Source organism: Pseudorasbora parva, chromosome 20 (assembly GCF_024679245.1).
Source record: "Pseudorasbora parva isolate DD20220531a chromosome 20, ASM2467924v1, whole genome shotgun sequence".
In the NCBI taxonomy this organism is placed as follows: domain Eukaryota; kingdom Metazoa; phylum Chordata; class Actinopteri; order Cypriniformes; family Gobionidae; genus Pseudorasbora; species Pseudorasbora parva.
Genome location: NC_090191.1, coordinates 20,387,752 through 20,412,234, shown reverse-complemented (window position 1 = coordinate 20,412,234; position 24,483 = coordinate 20,387,752). Strand labels below are relative to the sequence as shown.

Sequence of the window (24,483 nt, the reverse complement as noted above, 5' to 3'; positions counted from 1 at the left end):
GGCTGCAGTCAGTCGTAGTTCTCGTGTTTCTCTTTCCTTCAGTGATTGTGCTCATTATCATCAGGTGTTCATCATTAATGTTCAATCATCAATTAATTATCTCATTAACTTCAACACTGCTTCAATGGTACTTTAACTCAGTAGTGAGCATACACATAAACACTAGGAAGTGTTAATTTAACATGGGTGTTTTTCTGTGTACTTTTACATAATTCCTAACTGTTTCATTTACGTATAACTGGCATATATTAATCATATTTAGTTTATTAATTTGTCTATGTAAAAATAATCCAAATGCATTGAAAATGTATATGCAGTTTACATACATAAATCTTATGCTTTACATTTTAATGCAACACTTACTGGTTTTCTATTTATTTTTAATAAAAATGAAAAAAAAAAACGTGCCTCCTCTAACCACAGACTTAATTTTGAATTTCATAGTGCGCATAGATTCATAATTCTCTGGTAACCACAGCTGCCAGCATTTTCCTGTAAAAATAACAGTTTTTTGTAGTTTTTTTTACAGTGTACACTGTAAAAAAGATCCCCATAAAATTTACGGTAAAAAACCGGCAGCTGTGGTTGCCAGAACTTTACCGTAAAAAATACGGCAGTAACGTTTAAGGTTTTACGGGACAGCAGCATATAATTTAAAGGTTTATAATGTAATAATTACGGTTAAAAAACATTTATTTTACAGTTCAAAACAGTATAATTTAAAGGTTTATACATTTTATTTTATTTTACAGTAAAATACCGTTAAATTTACAATTTTTTGAAGTGAAAAAGAACAGGGCATTGTGTAATTAACAGTGAAAAAACGTAAATTGACATTCCCAGAATTCCCCACGTGACACTTCGTATTTGATGCATTTTCATTGAATTAACTATGTTTCTTCTTAGTTTTTTCTAATCACTTATGTACATTAAGGTTTTATGTTACATCTAATGTTGTTAAATTAATGTTTATTGCATTTTTAAAACATCATGTGTGCTACCATGATGGTGTTTGGTGTTTAGTGTTTGTGTGTGCACCTTCTATATGTTAATATTGTCCCTCCAAAAGCTGCGTGTGATGAGCTTTGATTCATCATGTGATTCTCATCACCACTGTCATTGGTGATTGTCAAATTATATAAAAGGAAAATAACAGATATTAGCATTTCAATTGTTTCAATTGAAAGTTGGTCATTTAATATTTCGGTTCAATATTTTTTTTTTTTACCATTATTGTTTTATAGTGTACTGTGTACACATAATTATTTCTATATAAACTTTCAAATTATAGGGTTTTTAACTGTAAAATAAACCAGTTTTAACCGTAATTACCGCATTATAAACCTTTAAATTATATGCTGTTGTCCCGTAAAACCTAAAACGTTCCTGCCGTATTTTTTACGGAAAAGTTCTGGCAACCAGAGCTGCCGGTTTTTTACCGTAAATTTGATGGGTATTTTTTTACAGTGTACAAAAGTAATACATTACAGTAACTTATTACTTTTTGATGTAACGCAGTAGTGTAAGGCATTACTAATGAATTTTCAGTAATATTTTACTCGGTACATTTTCAGTAACGCTTGCATTACTGTTCAAATAAAAACTGATGGCAACAATAAGAAAAGAACAAATGCACATAATGTCAACTTAGAGTTTACACACAGTTCTGTTGTGTCTATGAACAGAAGCTATTCCCAGATATTGCCAGATAATCACTTTACCTCTTCAATACTTATAACAGAATTGGATCGTTTGTGATTCTGTCTGTCATGATTTCATGTATTGTCTTGAGCCAATTCTCTATAGTTAGCCTGGATAGCCCACAGTCATTATGGTTCATCATATCGCCTTCTACTGGATGTAAAATGCTCTCTTCCTACATCTTAGAATGTTTAGAGCTACTTCTGTAGTTATTTTGGTGAAAGTAACTCAAAAGTAATACAGGAGTAATGTAACACATTACAATTCTGAGACAGTAATATTGTAATGTAAAGAATTACTTTTAAATACCAGTAATAAATAATCTATAATATATTACAGTTTGGAAGTAACTTGCACAACACTGGTAAAGCATGTTATGTTGTTTTCAGTAAAAGCAAGTAAAAACAGTTCAAATCCAGAGTCTTTATTTACAAGAAACAGCGAATTACTAAAGAGCCAGTTCTGAGCTCAGATATAAGTCACTTTCACTTGATAGTGAATCTGGTTAAGAAGCTGTCAGCAATCAAAATATTGATTTTGAAGACACTGAAAGCACTAGTTATGAGAACATGTTTGAGATTGTGAATATGACCCAGATGCTGAATGTACTGGGAAATGAGCTCTGACAAGGACAGTGAGGATGGTATAAAGCATCTGTTTCATCTGAACCCTTACAAGTTCCAAAGGGTAACAAGAAAAGACTGCTTTATTTTATTCTTCTGTAATTGTTACTCTTAGGAGAGTTTTATAGAGTAGAGATCTATCTGTGTTAGATATAGATCTGTGCCGCTAAAGACCGTAATAATGATTGGCAAAACATTAATGCATTTAAGGGTTGAAATTAATTCTGAAAATCATACTTAGGTGTTTGTTTTCACAATTAATGTATTCAGTTAATGTGACATACATATTTAGGAATGTTATCTATAAAATAAAATAAAATAAAAATCACAATTGCAGTTAAATCCTTCTATTTTGTTTTTGTGTCCACAGAGTTTGTGTTCAGCAGTGGTGCAGGTCTATGGAGCCGACAGAAACTCATCCTGGATGAAAAAGTGCTGTGGTGTGGCCTGTCTGGTGAAAGACAACTCTCAGAGATCTTACTTTATCAGGGTGGTTGATATAAAAGTAAGTCAGCAGATGCTCCATGTGGGTCAGATTTTTTTTTTATAATGATTCCTCATTTAGCAATATCCTATTAAAAATGGTAAATAAAAGTAAATGGTTTCTTATTCTACTTTGACAGGAGGGGAAAATCTTGTTTGATCAAGATTTGATCAGCAAATTTTCAATAACCAGCTCTAGGCCTGACTTTATCACATTTGCTGGAGATGTAAGTGCTTAGGTCTTACATGGCATGCCCTTTGTGTGTGTCTAGCCATGTGTTTTGTACACATGTAATTCACCTCAACAGACGTAATGTATGTGCCACAGGCATGGCCAGGACTAATAAAGACTAATAAAGCTGGAGTTAAAGTCAATGTGAAATCTATCTATCTAAGCCAACTTCAAAGTTTGTTTTGACAAACTTTTTAATCTAGTTTAATGTTGTTTTACTCTATAATACGGCATATTACAAAAATAAATTAAGTTGCAAATGGCTTTTTATTTTTTGTCACAAAATGTTGTGTTTTGAATAACTCTTATGACTCATCTGTGTTTTGATGTATGACTTGTATAAAGAGTGTATAAAGCAACTTTAATGTGTGTTGTGCTCAGATGCTTCAGTTCGGTCTCCATTTTGACAGTGAGGTGGAAGCCAAGCGATTCAAATCTACAACTAATGATATTTTGTGTAGGAAGAAAACTGGTAAATACTGGCTGTATATTTCCTTCACTTGTGTCCCTTTGCTATGTTGACCTATTCATTAACTTCTGTCGGGACAAGGAGAGGATTTTGCATTTGAGTCTTTTCTAACAAACTAATGTTAAATATATTTTTCTACACCACTAAATCTTACCTTCTTGTTGTTTCACTAATTAACTGTACATCTTAAGTCATGCAGTGGTGAATTTAGCAATAACAGTTCCCATTCAGTCGGTCACTCTCGACGCCACGTCGGAGTTGCCGACAAATAGGAATCTCGCTTGCGAGAGCCAATCAACTTCGAGTCTAACTAAACGAGCCAATGCACATTGGCATGCAATGATTGCACCTGGTGCTCATGCCACGCCACGCGGGTATAAATGAGACACAGGTGATTGCATCAGATTATCCTTTTGCTTCGGAGCCGAGAGGTATAGGGTTATGCCAGATATCACTCCTCACTTCGCAGTTCGACTGAGAAAGAGCCTGCCTTTTGGAAGAGATCTCTTCGGTCGGTGTTGGTGTGACAACACAGCAGCGGGTCGTGTGTTCATTGGATCTTCTCTCTTCGTTGTCTATAAGAGCAACCACAAGGGCTGTTTTCACAGCTGGTTCGGTGCGCTAGGTGGAGAGCGCTAAAAAGCCGTTCTCACGGCTGTTGAAGGCGTCCTGTGAGAGAGAGCGCGCACGACAGGCTGCACTACATTCCTGTCTGTGTAGCCGCGGCCCCATCCCCTGTGTGTTTCAGCACCATGGAGAGTATCATTCTAAAAGAGCACGCTGAGGCAGCGCTGATGGATGACTCATGTTCTTACTGCGGGAACATGACCACCTCGGAGTTGCGGTCGCGGCTCCATCTTGCAAAAGGCGGAGTCCCCGTGCCTCTGCCGCGATCTAACCCTCCACAGAGGGTTACTTCCGGTAGTAGCGCGGCCGATTTGAGGGTGACAGTGAGCGTGCTTCCTCCAGGGAACCAACCCGCGGGGAATCCTCACTCCTCCCGTGCTCCACAGCTAGTAGAGCTGCCGTTGGAACGAGGTGGGCTGTCCTTGAGATGCGCACCACCCGTATCCTTCGGGGCTCCCCGCAATGACGAAATGTCCATCGCTGCATCGGAGGGAGGGTCAGAGTTGTCTGGAGATGACGTGTCGGCGCAGGGGGCTCCATCGGGAAAACCCGCTGTGCCCGATACCGATCCGGAGATGATGGCCATGCTTTCTAGGGCCGCCAAGAGGGTCGGGCTCGTGTGGAACCCTCCACCGTGTCCCGAGCCGTCGAGGTTGGACGATTGGTTTTCTCGGGGTGGCCCGTGCTGGTTCTCAGCTCCCCACCCCGGTTCCTTTCTTCCCAGAGGTGCACGAGGAGCTCACTAGGTCATGGACGGCACCTTTTACTGCCCGAAACCGGCCCAGTGGGTCCTCCTCCCTCACCACCCTTGATGGCGGACCTGCAAAGGGTTACACGCAGGTTCCTCCCATGGAACGGGCCGTTGCTATGCAACTGTGCCCTAACTCCACATCAAGGGGGAACCCGTGTCTCCCCTCCCGGGCCTGTAGGTACTCCTCCGATCTGATCGGGAAGGCCTACCAGGCTTGTGGAAAGGCAGACGCCACCCTACACGCTATGGCGTTGTTGCAGGTTCATCAGGCCCAGGCACTGAAGGACCTGCACGAGGGTGGTCACGATCCCGCGGTTCTACAAGAGCTGAGGGTGGCGACGGACCTCGCGCTTCGTGCGACGAAGGTTACGGCGCGTGCCGTGGGACGTGCAATGTCCACTATGGTGGTCCAGGAGCGCCATCTCTGGCTGTGTCTGGCGGACATGAGGGATACCGACAAGATCAGGTTCCTTAATGCCCCCGTGTCCCAGACTGGCCTCTTCGGCGACGTGGTGCAGAACTTCGTTCTCGGCCGCACAGAAGCAGACTGAGGCCATCAGTCACATCATGCCGCGGCGGTCAGCTGCTGCCTCCACCCCGCCGCTGGCAGCGCCTCAGCCAGCTCGTCGCTGAGGGCAGCCGTCTGCATCTGCCTCCGCTCCCGCGTCGCAGCAGCAGCCTCCACCCAAGCGGCGGCGTGGAGCCGGGCGCAAGCCGGCCGTCCCGCCCGTCCAGGCAGCCCCGAAGAGGGGCAAAGGCAAGGGAAAGCGGTCCTGAGATGGGCGACCCGGAGATGAGGAGGACTGCTCTCCAGGAGAGGGTGACTGCACCGCTCCATCCCCCGGAGGAGGGCCGGGTGGAGAATCTTGTGTTCCGTTTTGTTTCTGTTCCGCCGCTGGGCTCAGCCCAAAAAACCATTTGGTACCCAAATTTTCAATAAAAGAGCAGTTTCCTTCATCTCCGGGTCCCCAGGGGGCTCGGAGAGTTGTGGCCTGTCAAACACCGGACCACACTCATCCTCCTCCTGTGTCGCCAATGGGCAGCAGCGGATGATGCACGGACACCCCACAACCTCCGTGCGCACCCTCTGCCCAGCTGTGGAATCAGGTAGGTGTCGCACAGCACACTCACACCTCTCTGCGGGCCGCCTCCACGAGACAGCCGCCCCAGACCGGTGCCTGTATTCCACCTCGCTGCCTCAGGCTCTGCTATGCGATTCAGTTCGCCCGGCGTCCCCCCAGGTTCATGGGCGTCCGCTTCACGTGGTGAAAGCTGCAGACGTCCGTGTCCTGCGTGCGGAAATCGCAGTCCTACTGGCGAAGGACGCGATAGAGCCGGTCCCTCCAGCCGATATGAGGACAGGCTTCTACAGCCCGTACTTCATCGTACCCAAGAAGACCGGTGGGTTATGGCCGATCTTGGACCTGCAAGTATTGAATCGGAGCCTTCACAGGTTGCAGTTCAGGATGCTCATGTAGAAACGCATTTTCGAATGCATCCGTCCCCAAGATTGGTTTGCAGCTATCGACCTGAAGGACGCATACTTTCATGTCTCGATTCTCCCCCGACACAGGCCCTTTCTGCGCTTTGCATTCGAAGGGCGAGCATATCAGTACAAAGTCCTACCCTTCAGGGTGGCCCTGTCCCCCCGTGTCTTTACGAAGGTCACGGAGGGGTCCTTGTACCCATGAGAGAACAGGGCGTTCGCATTCTCAACTATCTCGACGACTGGCTCATACTAGCACAGTCCCGAGAGCAGTTGTGCGAACACAGGGACTTGGTGATCAGACACCTCAGCCGGTTGGGTCTTCGGGTCAACTGGGAAAAGAGCAAACTCGCCCCCGTCCTTTTTTCTCGATATGGAGTTGGATTCGGTCGAGCAGACAGCGCGCCTCACAGAGGAGCGCGTCCAGTCGATGCTGAACTGCCTGAACACGTTTCAGGGCAGGATGGCGGTTCCACTGAAACAATTTCAGAGGCTCCTGGGGCATATGGCGGCCGCAGCAGCAGTAACACCGCTACTTGGGCGAGATGGGCGTGGCAACGCAGCACTCACCGAGTGAGCATCACAACGGCCTGCCGCCGTACCTTCAGCCCATGGTCGGACCCCTCATTTCTGCGGGCTGGAGTGCCTCTAGAACAGGTGTCCAGGCATGCTGGGATTTTCACAGATGCTTCGACCAGGGGCTGGGGTTTGCCACGTACAACGGGCATGCAGTGTCTGGGGTTTGGACGGGCCCGCACCTGCATTGGCATATCAATTGCCTTGAGTTGCTGGCAGTACATCGTGCGCTGAGCCGCCTCAAGGGCCGGTTACGGGGCAAAGATGTACTGGTCCGTACAGACAATACAGCGACCGTTGCGTACATCAACCGTCAAGGTGGTCTATGCTCCCGTCGCATGTCGCAACTCGCCCGCCATCTCCTCCTCTAGAGTCAGAAGTATCTGAGGACGCTTCGGGCCATTCATGTCCCTGGGGTGCACAACCGTGTGGCCGACGAGCTGTTAGGAGTGGCGCTCCCGGGAGAGTGGCGGCTCCACCCTCAGGTGGTCCAGCTGATCTGGGCTCAGTTTGGGGGGCACAGGTCGACCTGTTTGCTTCCCCAGAAACGTCCCACTGCCAGTGGGGCGGCAGTGGCTCAGTGGTTCATGTAGATTGTCTACAAACCAGAAGGTTGGTGGTTCAATCCCCGGTTCCACCTGACCAAGTGTCGAGGTGTCCATGAGCAAGACACCTAACCCCATCTGCTCCCGATGAGCTGGATGGTGCCTTACATGGCTGACATCACCGTCGGTGTATGAATGGGTGAATGTGAGGCAAAATGTAAAGCGCTTTGGATGGCCATAGGGTCTGTTAAAAGCGCTATATAAATGCAGTCCATTTACCATTTACCAGTGGTTTTATTCGCTGACCGAGGGCACACTCGGCACGGATGCACTCGCGCACAGCTGGCCCCGGGGCCTGCGCAAATATGCGTTTCCCCCAGTGAGCCTACTGGCACAGACACTGTGCAAGGTCAGGGAGGACGAGGAGCAGGTCCTGTTGGTGGCCCCGTATTGGCCCCACCGGACTTGGTTCCCAGAACTCATGCTCCTCGCGACAGCCCCTCCATGGCCCATCCCTCTGAGGAAGGATCTTCTGACTCAGAGACGGGGCACCCTCTGGCACCCGCGTCCGGACCTCTGGAAATTTCATGTCTTGTCCCTGGACGGGACGCGGAGGTTCTAGGTGACTTACCCCAAAAGGTAGTTAACACCATCACTTCGGCTAGAGCACCGTCTACAAGACAGGCCTATGCCTTGAAGTGGAACCTATTCATTGATTGGTGTTCTTCCCGCCGAGAAGACCCCCGAAAATGTTTGATCGCGTCAGTGCTTTCCTTCCTGCAGCAAGGTTTGGAGCGTAGGCTGTCGCCCTCCACCCTCAAAGTTTATGTTGCTGCTATTTCCGCCTATCACAACCTCGTAGAAGGCAAGTCAGTTGGAAGGCACGAGGGGGGGGGCGAGACGGTTAAATCCCCCTCGACCTCCCTCCATACCCTCTTGGGATCTTGCTCTGGTGCTCCGAGCACTTCAGAATGCTCCATTCGAGCCCTTACATTCAGCAGAGCTTCAGATTCTGTCCATGAAGACTTTGCTGTTGGCTGCATTGGCCTCCATCAAGAGGGTAGGGGACCTGCAGGCTTTTTCGGTCGATGATTCGTGCCTAGAGTTCGGGCCGGGTGACACCCACGTGGTATTGAGAACCCGGCCTGGCTACGTGCCCAAGGTTCCCACTACTCCCTTCAGGGACCAGGTGGTGAACCTGCAAGCGCTGCCTTGGGAGGAGGCAGACCCAGCCCTAGCTTTGCTCTGTCCCGTCCGCGCTCTGCGGATCTACGTGGACAGAACCCAAAGCTTCAGGTCCTCAGATCAGCTCTTTGTTCTTTTGGATAATGTACACCCAGCCGGTTTTTATCGCAGAATAAACCCCTTCAGAGTGATGCAAGATGATCATATCAGATCCCAGATCCTGATCACTCTGTCGGGGTTTATTCTGCGATAACAACCGGCTGGGTGTACATTATCCCTTACTTATGGTAACTTTATCATAATGTTCAAATTCGAACTTTTGACTTTTGAGTGCTTAAGCTTTTAAATGTTACCTAATAAAATACACGATAAGCAATACAAAATAAGTGTTATACCTCCACATTGACAGATAACAGATTTAAAAAAAAAAACAAAAAAAAACATTTTGATAAAAAGTTTTTGATCACATAAGAGAATGCATAATTAAAAAAATGAATTTGATTGTGATTGTGATTGTTTCAGGACCATCAGGATTTCCTGGAAATCTACGGAAATCTGCTGAAATCGTCAACCTGAACAATTTTCAGTGAGTTTGATTTTATGTTCAGAGTCAGACAAACTTGGATTTGTTATTAAGTTGTGTTTTGGTTGATTGGGTCACAAGTGGACGAGGGAGGCACATTCCCATTTACAACTTACAACTTTTGACCGCTTTCAACCACTTCTGCCCTGATTTATTCGATGGGAGGGTCTATGAGCGAGTAAATGTATGTTTTTTCAGATCTTTTAATCTAATGGATACAATAATCTTGCGCAATTTACATACACACATGAAACGAGATGGAAAAACTTACAGAGAGCATAAGTTTTCATTTCTGCTCTGACACTTGCAAGACCACGCTAAACTCCGTGAGTGTTAGAAATCAGGAATGTTGAGAGAATATTTTGCTTGGTATTTTTTTTTTGGTCTTCAAATCAAACTTGGGTCTTCAGACAACAAAGTTTAAATCCTGTTTGCCTGACGTGCTTCCTATAATCTTAAGCATTATGTTAGTAGGTGGAGAGTAAGTTGTCTTTTGTGACTGTTCATTTGCATTCGACCACATGTTTGGTTACACTATGAAAGCAATCTGGTCCAATCAAATGCGTTTTAAACAACCTCTGAAAGTGCTTGAAAGCTCAAAACACTTTACATATTTATGTAGCATTGTTTACTTGTGATTTGATCAACCAAAACACAATACCAGGTATAAATGGGGGCTATGTTGTGATACGAAGTGTAATCAGATGGACACCCATTTTTAATCCCATGTAATATATCCCAGACATTACAGGCGGCTGTATTCCAGGAATCATTTTAATGCATTTTCAGTCTCTGAGCTGTGTTTGGTGAATGTTATTGCTTGTGTCTTAAATGGCTTTTTTTTCAAGGCACATTAGTCATGTAGGATGGGATCCCAACACTGGCTTTGATGTGAGTATTTCAGCAACTCCATGTTTCCATTTATTGCAAAACACATAAAGCCGTGATGTTCAGTGTTGCATGCTTGTTATCTAAAGATGCAGTTGTTTACATGATTTCATCATAAATCATATGTCATGACGAGATATGGTTGACAAATCATCTCTCTTGCACAATGTGATTGCTGGGGGTGTATCTTCATAATCCAAAGCAATCATTCTCCCAAAAATCAAGGATCATATTTCACTCATTGAGATTAAGTATGTTTAGATACATGTGTGCTGTTTTTATTTTTTATTTTTTAGCACCCCTGATTACATAAAGGGCATTTATTTGGGTTACATACAGTGATAATAGGAAATGAATGATTGTTTTGGCTGTACATCAGCTCGAGATAAATATAATTGTCCACCTAAAGAAAGTTTTTGATTGATTAATTTCGATTGTAGGAGACAATTAGCTATTTACTTTGGGGCCATTTTCATGAAACCGTTTTCATCCCAAAAATAAATCCTTTTCGGCTACTCATCCACACAGCAACAGCAAACAGCGGCTAGAGAGCGCAGACCTTAAAACAGGTGTTGAAATAGTTTTGAAACTATGGTGTTGGGGCTATCAGACTACAGTGTAACAGACTATAGCAGCAAGCCTATTCCAAACCTGTAAGGCTTTTGTTCATCTTCAGAACACAAATTAAGAGATCTATTTGATGAAATCTGAAATATTATATCCCTCTAAGCCTAAATTCAATCTGTTCATCATAAGAAGATTATGTCTCTTCAGAATATTTTAGGCTAAACCGCTGGAATCATATGGATTAGTTTTTTTAATGATTTTTTTTTAAAACAAAGGGGTAGTTGAAGTGTCACGGTCAACACAAAGGAAAATAGTGCGAGGACTCAAGTGCAGATAAATGAAGATTTATTTACAAAATAAAACAAATACAGAACAAAAACACCCACGAGGGGGTAAAACATGAGACAAACCAAAAACTCAATACATACTGAAGCAGGGAATCACGGGGAAACGTAGGCATAACAACAATCTGACAAAGACTGACAAACACAAGGAGCTTATAAAAGGGACCAAATGAGGCAGGGAACACAGGCGGGGCAAATTAAACCAATAATGAGAAAGGAGGAGGGATCAAACAAAGACCGAAGCAAATGTCCACACTACAAAATCCACCTTCACACAAGACAGGACAGGCATGTGACATTACCCCCTCCTTAAGGAGCAGCTACCAGACGCTCCACTTGACGGGAGGTACAGACCAGGGCGGGATGGGAAGGACAGACCAGGGCGGGATGGAAGGGACAGACTAGAGCGGGACGGATGGGAGAAAACAAAAAGTTCAGGAGGCCATGATGGTTTTCAGAGCTCAGATGCCCAGGCTGCAGGCAGAGCAGGATGCCTGAGTAGCACATCCGGCACAGAAGAGTCCACCGGTACAGGGACCGCTTTCTCCTGCTGGCGGCCGATAGCCTCCACCATCACCCCAAAGGTGCATCCAACATATACCCTCCTGAGCCAACACTCCATGGGCTCATCTAGGGCATAATTAAAAAGGTCCTTGAGTCAATGAGCTTAAGCCCCTTGGCCATCTCTTTCTGATCTCCTCCCCCTCCTGGTGGAGTAGTTGGAGGACTCGAAACCATAGAATCCTTTCAAAGTGAGGACAGGTGGTGAGTGATTCTGGGATCAAGCCCCCCTTCTGCTGAGTCCTCAACATGGTCGGATCTTCTGTCACATTCAACAGAAATGAAAATGGTGCGAGGACTCAAGTGCAGATAAATGAAGATTTACACACAAGGGGGTAAAACACATAAGACAAAAACTCAAAACATACCAAAGCGGGGAATCATATGGAAATACCTTTGTCTCAATAAAACTGAACGAAACTTTATAAAACTGAACGCAACTTTTTCAGAAACTATCAAAAATATGCCATTACAAACATTACGACATTATTGGTTACTTCAATAACACAAACTTATTGCTGCCTTGAAGAACAAGTGGGTGAAGAAGATAATGAAGATGAAGCCGCCGCCGCTCCATGTCTCTCCTGAGAGCTCATCTTTACGAACTAATACAAAGCACCGCGAGATCATTCCTATATGCGCAGGTCAGAGAGGACCTGTCCATCAAAAGCTCTTGATTCAATCAGAGTAGATCACTGTTAAGCCCACCTCCATGAGAGGTTTGTGTCAAAACAGCCAACGAAAAACTGAGAAACGTAAGCGAAATCTTTGGCAATGTATTCACAATCCACGATTTGCGAAAACGAATCTTTGAAAAACATTATCAAAGAATGAAGCATACTGAATATCCATTTACATTTGTGCGACTAAGTTAATTTTTTTCATTTCGATTGTGTTTTTCTTCTTTTGTAATGGCATATTTTTGATAGTTTCTGAAAAAGTTGTGTTCAGTTTTATCTAGTTTCGTTCAGTTTTATTGAGACAAAGTTAATTCCATAGAATCACAGGGAGACGTAGGCATAACAACGATCTGACAAAGACTGACGAACACAAGGAGCTTATAAAAGGGAACAAATGAGGCAGGGACCGAAGGAACGCAGCTGGGGCAAATTAAACCAATAATGAGATAACAAGGGGGGAGGGATCAAACAAAGACAGAAGCACATGGCCACACTACAAAACCCACATGTGCACACAAGACAGGACAGGCATGTGACATAAAGGTGAGTAATGAATTGCAGAATTAAAAAATTTGGGTGAACTATCAGAGCCACATTTATTTTAAAAGAAGATGCCACAAGCTTTTTTTTCTTTTCTTTTTTTCAATCAAAACTGCAAAAAAAAAAAAAGATTATTAATAGATATACAGGTACTGTTCAAAATAAAGACAAGAAAGTTTGGGGTTTTATTAAAATGTTTTTGAGTCTCTTCTGCTCACCAAGGCTGCATTTATTTGATTAAAAAAAAAGACAGTAAATATTGTCAAATATTATTACAATTTAAAATAACTGTATAACTTTTCTATGTGAATATATTGTAAATTGTAATTTATTCATGTGATCACCAGTCTTCAATGTCACATAATTCTAACATGATAATTTTCTTCTCAAGGAACATTTATTAATAATAATAATAATAATAATAATAATAATAATAATAATAATAATAATAATAATAACAATAATATATTGTTAAATAGAAATATGTTATAATGTTTATAACACTTTAATGTCTCTTTTGAATAAAAAAAATATTAATTAAAAAACCTGTCCCTAAACTTTTGAATAATAATGTACATATGTCTAAAATTAATGAGATAAACTACAAAAGCATGATTTACAAATGATGAGTACTATAACAAAAGAACCATACGTTCATTTTTTATTAGATTTGATTTGTATCTAGATTCTTTCCAGTCATTTGTTAACGCGTCACTCCTTGTCTTTTCTCAGTTGAATAACCTGGACCCAGACCTAAAGAACCTGTTTGACATGTGTGGCATTTCTGAGGCCCAGCTCAAAGACAAAGAGACGTCTAAGGTCATCTATGATTTCATTGAGAAGAAAGGAGGAGTAGAGGCTGTAAAAAATGAACTTAGACGACAAGGTGAGTTTCAGAGTTTGGGTGCAGCTAGCAGGACAAGCTAGTGTGATCAAGGGCAGAGGTGGAGCCTGAGGGAGGGCGGAGCTTGCCAAAGGGGTGAAGGGGGGGGGGGGGGGGGGGGGCAGAGAACGGCATTTAAAGGGGGGGTGAAACACTCAGTTTCAGTCAGTGTCATGTCAATCTTGAGTACCTATAGAGTAGCATTGCATCCTGCATATCTCCGAAAAGTCTTTATTTTTTTATAATTATATAAGAAATATGCGCTGTTCCGAGTCTTTCCGAAAAAAGCCGAGCGGGTGGGGGCGTGTCGTGTGAGCGGAGCTAAATAATGACGTGTGCAGCAGCGCGCTGTGTGTTGAGTCGAGCGTCATCCCTAACAGCGGAAAAAAACTTTATTCAAAATAAAAATATGGCTTTTAATCAGATACAGCCATACATCTATGATCCGGAATCAGACCCAGAGGCTGCAGTTGAACAGGAGCAGCAGCAAAAACGACTAGAGCAGGACGTCTGTATGTGGTAAGTTACAAGTTATACACTAACTATATAATATGCTTAGCGGCTTGTGTTATTTACATATTTATACTTGAATTATATCGTCGTATTTTTGTCTTTGAAGGTGTACATGTGGGAAGTGCAGTTGTGCACGTGTGTTTGTGTGTTTACGCGTGGTTTGTGTAGACAGTAAGCGGACTAAAAGCAGTCTCACTCACCCTTCTAACGTTGGGACTGCTCCACCCTTCAGCATTAGGCGATTGGGAAAATTCGGCGTCGAGCTGGGCACCGAAATGCAGCGAACAGATATAAACATTCGCGCAACTCAGTTGCTGATCCGGAAAAGCAAATTACATCCACTGTTGCCTTAACGCGGGGTTTTTGGCGAATCTGTGCAGGACTGTCTTGGTCTGGCAACCAAAAACCCACTTTTTTGGTGACATTGTTATGTGCTATGTGTAATTGTCACCTGTCCAGCATCCTACAAGCCCCGCTTTGATGGGCGTAGGCTGTTGCTTTCGCTCTCTCCCTCTCTCTCACGCGCTTCCGGTAGAATTGTCCGTAAGGCCCATACAAGGAAATTCCGCCCCCACTAACGTCAATGGGGACGCATGATCTCAAAAAACTTGCCGAAACTTATGACTAACCGGAAGTAGTATTTTTGACAAAGAAATACTCCCATCAAACGTCCACCTTAACTTTTGAAACTTTGTCTATGTTTAGTATGGGATTCCAAGTCTTTAACAGTGTAAAAAGATCAGTATGCATGAAACAGCATTTCACCCCCCCTTTAAAGACCGCAGAGAATACATGGTGATGTCTGACCCACGTAGAGCCGAAATAATAATAATAATAATAATAATAATAATAATAATAATAATAATAATAAAAATAATAATAATAAAAATAATAATAATAATAGATTTTATTTATAACGCACTTTTCATTCCGGTATTTATTTTTCTATAAATACACATACATGGTACGGGGGCCCAGTAAGATGGTTTGTACCCAGGGCCCAAAGGGAGCCCAAGGGAGACCACCAGTGATAAGCCGACACCCAGAAGAGAGAGCAGCCACAGTGAGCAACATGAAATATCCTTCAAACCAGAAGCAATGACAGCAATTCAAACAAAAACATCGGAGATGCAGTGAAAAATGGCGAACGGCAAACACCGTCCTCTCAGTGGCTGCCAGCAATCAAGCAACAGTCCCAATTGTAGCTCTGACTGTCAGACTAGTCACTTTACACAAAAAATAAAATCTAAATCTAACAGTACAGTTAACATGATTTGTGGGTGGAGAAATGGCGAGTAGACAACGCCACCGTCCTCGCCCCCATGTTGCTAGGCAACCATTAATAACAACACAACAAGGAAGCCTGGTGAGGCTGAAGTGCCGATGGTCCACGCTGGAGACTAGGAGAGGAGCATATGCATAGGAGTCTGGACAGCTGATCGAGGCTGAAGGCAAAGCCACAGGATCAAAGTGTCCAAGAGGAGGAGGTCCACAGGAGGTCTGTGGTAATTTTACGCCACTGACAGGAGCTGATGGGGACGAGGCCCACTAGGTAGATTGACTGACTGAGGACTGAAGAGGAAACTAGAAAACTAAACAAAATCCTACGATGAAAAGGGCATTGTAAATGGAAGTTTAAAGTGGTTGTGAAAGAAAGGGAGCTCGCTTCCATCCCCTTGAACTCTATTAAGGCTCCCAGTTACGCTTATTGAACAAATTTAATGACAATATATGGTTATGGTTACACTTAAAGTAGTTACAAACGTCTCGGTTACGTATGTAACCCTAGTTCCCTGAGGGAACGAGACGCTGCGTCGAAACGCTGTGAGAACGCCTCTGCGTTAATGCGTTGTGAAGCGCCTGTAGAACCATTCCATCGGAAAATCGATCGATCGTCGGCGTGATGACGTCATCGACCGGAAGCTATAAAGCGTCCGCGAAAACAAACAGGAACTAACTTCTGATAAAGCCTGAAGTAAGTGATCAAGGACACACCGGGAGTATGGCAGAGCGACGCAGCGTCTCGTTCCCTCAGGGAACTAGGGTTACATACGTAACCGAGACGTTCCCTTTCGGGGAACTCGAGCTGCGTCGAAACGCTGTGAGAACGCTTATACCCACATCGCCATAGGACCAAGTGTCTCGTATGTGTGAAGCCGAAGCGCACACGATTACGAGAGTACCTGCGCCCCAACAGTAGATGCCAGATCTAGTTCGTAGAACCTGACAAAGGTTAGCGGAGACGACCAGCCGGCCGCATTGCAAATATCATGGAGGGAAGCCCCCGACAAAAGTGCTTTAGAAGCAGCCATACCCCTGGTAGAATGCGCCCGGACAGCCAGAGGAGACGGCTGCCCGGCCGCCTCATAAGCAAGTGAGATGGCCTCGACCACCTACTTGCTCATTCTCTGCTTAGATACTGGAGCCCCCTTCTTAGGGGCTCCGAAACAGACGAACAACTGATTGGTCTTTCTCCACAGGGCAGCTCTGTGGACATAAGTATCTAACGCCCTAACAGGGCACAGCAGATTCAATCTTTCCTGGTCTGACGTCGAGAACAGAGGAGGACAAAAGGCTTGGAGAGTAATGGGGCCCCGTGGGCTCGTAGGAACCTTGGGGACGTAACCCGGCCTGGGATGTAGAAAAGCTTTTACCATCCCCAGGGCGAACTCTAGGCATGAGGGCCCTACTGACAGGAACTGAATATCTCCTATTCTTTTGAGAGATGAGATGGCCAAAAAAAAGATAGTTTTAAGGGTGAGGAACTTGTCCGAAACCTCCTCTAAGGGTTCGAACGGAGGCCCGGACAAGCCCCGCAAAACAATGGCCAAGTCCAAAGCTGGGACCCTTGAGTGCATAACCGGCCTCAACCTTAAAGTACCATGGAGGAAACGTGTAATCAAAGGGTGTCTTCCCAAAGACACTCCACCCAAAGGGATGTGGAAGGCACCCAAGGCCGCCACGTACACCTTTATTGTGGAGGGGGTCAACCCTGCCGAGAACCTTGCCTGCAGAAACTCCAGCACTGTACCAACCGGGCAGTTAACTGGGTCCCACTGGCGTTCTCTGCACCATGCTGAGAAAAGTTTCCATTTCAAAGCGTACAGCTTCCTCGTGGACGGAGCTCTGGAGTGAAGGATGGTCTCAACAACCTCGGCAGAGAGACCTTCCTCTATGAGCCTGGCCCCCTCAGAGGCCAAGCCCATAGTTTCCACATCTCCGGGCGTGGGTGCAGGAATCTCCCGCCCGCCTGAGAGAGTAGATCCCTCCTGGTCGGAATCTCCATCGGAGAGCCTTCCAGGAGAGATAGGTCCGAAAACCACACTCTGGTCGGCCAGTACGGAGCCACTAGAAGTACTTGGGCCCCGTCCCAGCGTACCCTCTCCAGAACTCCTGGAAGCAAGACAATCGGGGGGAAGGCGTACAGGGGTAGCCTCGGACACTCCTGTACCATGGCATCCAACCCCAGCGGGGCTGGATGGGACAGAGAAAACCACTGCGGGCAGGGGGAATTCTCCGCCGAAGCAAATAGGTCTATTTCTGCCTTCCCATATACCTTCCATAGGAGCTCCACCACCTCTGGATGGAGTCTCCATTCCCCGGGCCTCGGCCCCTGCCTCGACAGGCTGTCTGCTTCCTGATTCAGGACCCCCGGGATATATACTGCCCTGATTGACAGCAATTTCCCTTGGGCCCACAGGAGGATCCGATGCGCCAATTTGTCCAACGGACGAGACCTCAGACCCCCCTGGTGATTTATATAGGCGACCACGGACGTGTTGTCTGTCCTGACTAGTACGTGGTGGCCCCTGAGGTCGGGCAGGAACTGTTTCAATGCAAGAAACACTGCGAGCATCTATAGCCGATTTATGTGCCAGTGCCGCTGATGTTCCTGCCATAGACCCTGGGATGAGCGACCACTCATGGTCGCCCCCCAGCCCGTGAGAGAGGCATCTGTCGTTAGCGTTACGCGACGAACATGAGCCCCTAACACGGGACCCTGAGATAGAAACCCCGGGTTTTTCCACATGACCAGAGCACGTAGGCATCGCCGCGTGACTTTGATCGTGCGGGGCGGATTTCCCCTCGGGGAGAATCCCTTTGTTTTGAGCCACCACTGCAGTGGCCTCATGTACAGTAGGCCAAGAGGTATTACGTTGGACGCTGCTGCCATGAGACCTAACAGTTTCTGGAACTGCTTCACAGTGACGGCCCGGTCTAGCTTCTGTTCTTTGACTGCTGCCAGGATCGATGCTATGCGTGTTGGTGATAATTGCGCCCGCATAATTACCGAATCCCAGTTCACACCTAGAAAAGTGGTTCTCTGAGCCGGAGAAAGCACACTCTTCTTGGCGTTCAGCCTCAACCCCAACTTTGACATGTGCGCGAGAACAACATCTCGATGCTGAACCGCCATCTGTTCTGTATTCGCTAGAATCAGCCAGTCGTCGATATAATTCAGTATGCGGATGTCCTGCAGACACAACGGTGCCAGAGCTGCATCCACACACTTGGTGAATGTGCGGGGTGACAGAGCTAGACCGAAAGGAAGTACTCAATATTGGTATGCCTCTCCCCCGAAGGCAAACCTCAGGAACTTCCTGTGATGTGGAAGGATGGAGACATGAAAATACGCATCTTTGAGGTCTATGGTGACAAACCAATCCTCCAGTTTGATCTGCGACACAATCTGTCTGAGTGTGAGCATCTTGAACTTGAGCTTGGCCAGTGAGCGATTTAATAGACGCAGATCTAATATCGGGCGTAAGCCCCCATCCTTCTTTGGCACGATAAAGTAACGGCTGTAAAACCCAGACTCCCTGCCGGGAGGAGGAACCCTTTCTATAGCCCCCTTTTGCAGGAGTGTCTCTACTTCCTGTGCCATTACCAGAGCCTGCTCCGGGCCCACCTCTGTAGGTAGGACACCGCTGAAAGGAGGTGGCTGCCTTTTGAATTGAATGGCGTACCCCCTTTCGATAACCTGCAGGACCCAACGAGATATGTTCGATAGACGTTTCCACTCGTCTAGAAAATCTACTAAGTCTCTCGAGGCTGGCCTCTGGTGTATTTTGAGCAACAAGCACAGTGCCCTGAAGCGGCGGACCGGCAGGGAACAACTGACTTGACTGCTCGGGGGCCCCCCGAGGGGGGCACGGACCACCCTAGGGTGGCCCGCGGAGACCGACTGCGCCCCGGCATTGCGGCGGGGTTGGCAGCACGGCCCCCAGAGGGTGCCGCAGGGAAACGGGTACCGTTGGCAGGGGTAAACACTGTCTCCCTACGGGGGGAACCACTTAGACGAGGCCTTCTTGGCGATCAGGACTGTCCTTAGATCAGCCCTGCCCCTCGAAGGCCTCGTCTGAGAGCGCCGCCCCTCGTCCCCGCGCTGAGGGAGAGTTCGGGTGGCGACGCTCTGCTTCTGTTTAGCCCTGTGCGAGGCGCTCGTACTCGGTTTGGGCTGCTTGATGTCAGCAGCAGCCCCAGGGACCTGGACCCGGAGAGGAAGAAACTGCTTCAGCGCCATAGCTTGCTTTTTCGACTCCTGGAACCTCTCGGTGACAGTGTGAACTGCGTCACCGAAGAGGCCACCAGGAGAAAGCGGCGCATCAAGCAGAAAGGCTTTCTCCCTCTCCTTGATGTCTGTGGGGTTGAGGCAAAGATGCCTCTCCGTGGCCACCAAGGCTGCCATAGAGCGGCCGTCTCCTTGGTGGCCCGGAGAGCTAAATCGGCAGATGAACGAAGCTCAGAAACAATATCTCCCCCCACGACATCACTATTATCCAGATCCCTCAGCAGGTCAGCCTGATATGCCTGCACGATAGCCATTGTGTGCAGGCATGCAGCCGCCTGACCCGCTGCCGAGTACACTTTGCCCACCAATGCCGACGTTGTTTTTAATGGTCTGGTGGGCAAAGTCGGGGCCTTGAGGGACGATGCCGAGGAAGGCGAGAGATGGCTCGTGAGCGTCTCCTCAACCTTTGGCATCGCCCCATAACCGTATTGTTTCAGCCCGGCGATGTTACTATAGACTGAGGTCTGCGGGCTGAAAACACGATAGGAAGCCGGTCTCTTCCATGATCTTGCCACCTCGGTGTGCAAGTCATGAAAGAACGGCAGGCCCCGCCGTTGAGGCTTTGAAGCACGAGAAGGCAGGAATCTTTCGTCTAGCTTGCTAACACGCTTTCTTCCTGCCTCAGATCTCTCAGTGGGCCAGTCGATGTTAAGTCTGGCCACTGCTCGCGTCAGAACCTCAACGAGCTCCTCGCATGCAGGGGACTGAAGTGGCGAATTCAGTCTCGATGCTTTCAACGTCCACCTCCTCGGAGCTGGACAGTTGAAGCACCGGCGACTCTCTCGGGGGGGAAGAAACCACCATGCGTGCTTCCATGCCCAGAGAAGAGCCGCTGGACGGTGCAGGTGAGTTCAGAGATAAGGCAGCGCCCGTCTCTAACCCCTCTGCAACGTCCAATTGTGATCCGACTGCAGCCTCCGCTCCGCCTCGGCGGCAGCGGGACCAGAGCTGCGGGGAACACGAGCCGAGGCACCCTCCTCGAAGAGTGCCCGGCGGGAGCGCAGCGTTCTCAGTGGTAACTTATCGCAATGCTCGCAAGCAGCCCCCTCGAGGGCTGCCTGGGCATGCTGCGCTCCCAAACAGGCAACACAGAGAGAGTGTGTATCCCCACCCGTGATGTAGCGTGGGCAGGGATGAACACACTTCCTGAAATTGCTGCTATCACTTGCCATTTTCTATCTATTTTATTTTCTCTTTTTTTGTTAATATATATGGAATATTTAACAAAAGGGTGGAAAAACTCTTGCAATAGACAGACAAAAACACCAAATAGACAGACAGGTTCACACAGATCGCTTGCTGAAGGCTCAGAAGCTAGTTCCTGTTTGTTTTCGCGGACGCTTTATAGCTTCCGGTCGATGACGTCATCGTAGAGAAGTATGCTTGCTTACACCGACACTGTGCAAGGTCTGGGAGGACGAGGCGTAGGTGTAGATCAGGGCTATTCAAATCTTACCCTGGAGGGCCAATGCAGTGCAGAGTTTAGTTCCAACCTTAATCAAGCACACCTGAACATGTTAATCAATGTCTCCAGGATCATTAGAAAAACACAGGTGGGTGTGTTTGATCAGGGTTGGAGCTAAACTTTGCAGTGCATTGGCCCTCCAGGGTAAGATTTGAATAGCCCTGGTGTAGATTGTTGAGCCTTACTGGCTTATCTGGACCTGGTTCCCAGAACTGATGGTTCTCACGACAACCCCTACCTGGCGGATTTTCACTGACTCAGGGACAACAGGGTATTTTGTGCCTCTGTTGTTTACAGTCACCTAGTATTGACCACCTTATGACTGTCTGCATGGATGGTTTCTTTGTGTTTCTTATTTGTAGCGTTTCTTTATCATGGACCCTCACTGTGCTTAGAAGAACATACGTAGGAGATCTGCAACAGCTTATTGCTGGCTTAAAAGGTTATATAAAATTCCGCAGTAGTGTATCATTTGCTGGGATTAAAATAGGGCAGAATTTTTGGAGTACAGCATCCTTCAAATGCTGGAAGAGCAATTTTACAAAATGAACAATTTGGACACTAAAATTGCTAGACAATCAAAGCCATACGTTTAACAAAGTTTTGTTCTAAAAGTTGATGTGACAAAAATTGAATCTTCTAATAGGATCTATTATGAAAACATGTTCAATTTCAAAACTGTTTTCACATGATTTTGGATTCTTAAGCTTTTGAATGATACCTAATAAAATACATTATAGGCAATAAAAAAGCAGGTGCTACCTAGACCCTGACTCTTAACATCCTATAAAAAAGCAGTAACTAATGTTTTTTTTTTTTTGATTGCATCAGTGAATGCATAATTTAAAAAATGAATAATTGTGACTGTTTCAGGACCACAAGAACTTTCAGGTCCAACACTTCCAGTGGCAACGGATGACTTGAAAAACCCAGAGATCAATAGTCAGCATTCAGCAAAAATTAGCAAAAAAATTTTCCAAAAATTGAAAAAGAAGAAATCTGAAATCAGCAGGCCAAAGAATTTTCGGTGAGTTCCCTTTTATGTTCAAACCAACTTGGAATTGATAGTATGATGCGTTTTGGTTGATCAGGTCTCAAGTGGAAGAGCGAGAAACATCCCTGTTTATACCTGGTGTCTCTTTTGTCCAATGCAACCATTTCTGTCCCGATTTCTTCAAGGGGAGGGTCTGTGGGCATATATACACTACCGGTCAAAAGTAAAAAAAAAAAAAAAAAAAAAAAAAAAAAAAAATATATATATATATATATATATATATATATATATATATATATATATATATATATATATAGAAATATAGAGCTTTTGAAACATTATAAATATCTATATTATTTATATATCACTGTTGATTAATTTAATGCATCCTTGCTGAATAAATGTATAAATTTCTTTAAGTTCTTTCCCAAAAAAATGAAATAATTATAATTCTTACTGACACAAAACTTTTGAATGTTTGTTAAATGTTACAAAAGCTTTCTATTTTAATAGAAATTCTCATAAATACTGTTTTTAACAGTTTATTAATCAAAGACTCCTAAAAAAAAAGTTTTACACAACTGTTTTTAACATTGATAATCATAAATGTTTCTTGAGCAGCAAATTGTCATATTAGATTGATTTCTGAAGAGTTTTGCGACACTGAAGACTGGCATAGTGATGCTGAAAATTCAGCTTTGCATCACAGGAATAAATTACATTTAAATAGAAAACAGTTATTCAATAATATTTCACAATTACATTTTTTCAATTACTCCATCTTGGTGAGCAATTTCTTCAAATAAACAAATCGTACCGTCAAAAAAAAAAAAAAAAAAAAACGTAATACCAGGTATAAAGAGAGCTTATGATGTGGTGATAAGTGTAATGAGATAGTCTCTTGTTTTTAATCCTATATATAATATATCCCAGATGTGATAATCTGGCGGTTATATTCCAGAAATCATGTTAAAGAAGAGTGAAATATTTGTTGTTTTTTTCCAGGCACATTGGGTAGGATGGGATCCCAACACTGAATTTGATGTGAGTATTTCAGCAACTCCATGTTTCCATTTATTGCAAAATGCAGAAAGCCGTGATGTACAGTGTTTAATGCTTGTCATCTAAAGATGCATTTATTTAAAAATCAAGGATCATATTTCTCTCATTGAGCTGGGAGTGTGTACTAGATCTGTGTGCGCTATTTTTTTTTAATTTTTTTTTTTTATTTGAACACCCCATAATAAGATTTTAAAGGTTCAGGATAATTGTGTGATTGAGCTGACTATTGAGTGCAGGCATGTTTTTTCATTACAATAGGGGGGGAATTACATTTAGCATATCTGTCTGTTTCTGTGGTTGAAGAATTTGCTGAAATTTGCTTTTATTTGTTAATATGTTGTAGACTGTAATTTATTCCTGCTCAAAGCTGCATCATTACTCCAGTCTACAGTGTCTTCAGTAATCATTCTAATATGACTGACTAATCTTTAACAATAATGTATGCAAGTTAATGTGTCTCACAAATTAGGATTACTACAACACAAGAAGCAAACATTAATATTTATTAGAATTTATTTGTATTTAGATTCTTTCCAGTGAATGGGATGTGTTAACAGGTCACTCCTTGTCTTTTCTCAGTTGAATAACCTGGACCCAGAACTAAAGAAGCTGTTTGACATGTGTGGCATTTCTGAGGCCGAGCTCAAAGACAAAGAGATGTCTAAGGTCATCTATGACTTCATTGAGAAGAAAGGAGGAGTAGAGGCTGTAAAAAATGAACTTAGACGACAAGGTGAGTTTAAGAGTTTGGGTGCAGCTAGCAGGTTGTGATATTAGAACTTATCTGAGCAAGAATTATCGTATGTTGCACTATAACAGAGTTATATTTAAAAAATGTGTCCTTCAGGACCCCTGAGGTGGTGTGTTCTGTTACTTTCACCTTTTACATGAGTGCATTGATAAAAAGAAATCCAGTTTTTGCTCTGACCCAATCAGAAGACTTTTGTTACAACAAGACTTCTGTTGGCTGATGATGTGTGTGTATTTAGAAAATACTTTTAGTGCCTCTATAGTCAGAAGTGGTTATCTACATTAGCATGTTGTTGGACAAAGATATTAGATGTTATTTGTTTAACACGTTGTTTGGGTGAGCAATATGCAATACATAATATCACTGTAATGGAATTGAATACTACTGTTAAATTTGGGTGTA

General features: G+C 44.8%; 1 protein-coding gene across 1 annotated transcript in view; it reads left to right on the top strand.

Annotated features, from left to right (window-relative positions):
* The window catches only part of LOC137049098 (uncharacterized), a 54,983-nt gene that overhangs the window by 4,828 nt on the left and 25,672 nt on the right, over nt 1-24,483 (top strand). The window contains exons 2-11 of the mRNA XM_067427484.1: nt 2,695-2,829; nt 2,948-3,034; nt 3,421-3,511; nt 9,201-9,264; nt 10,110-10,152; nt 13,574-13,727; nt 22,148-22,301; nt 22,366-22,459; nt 23,274-23,312; nt 23,910-24,063. Of these exons, the coding sequence (XP_067283585.1) occupies nt 2,695-2,829; nt 2,948-3,034; nt 3,421-3,511; nt 9,201-9,264; nt 10,110-10,152; nt 13,574-13,727; nt 22,148-22,301; nt 22,366-22,459; nt 23,274-23,312; nt 23,910-24,063 (1,015 nt within the window). The remainder of the gene's footprint in view (nt 1-2,694; nt 2,830-2,947; nt 3,035-3,420; nt 3,512-9,200; nt 9,265-10,109; nt 10,153-13,573; nt 13,728-22,147; nt 22,302-22,365; nt 22,460-23,273; nt 23,313-23,909; nt 24,064-24,483) is intronic.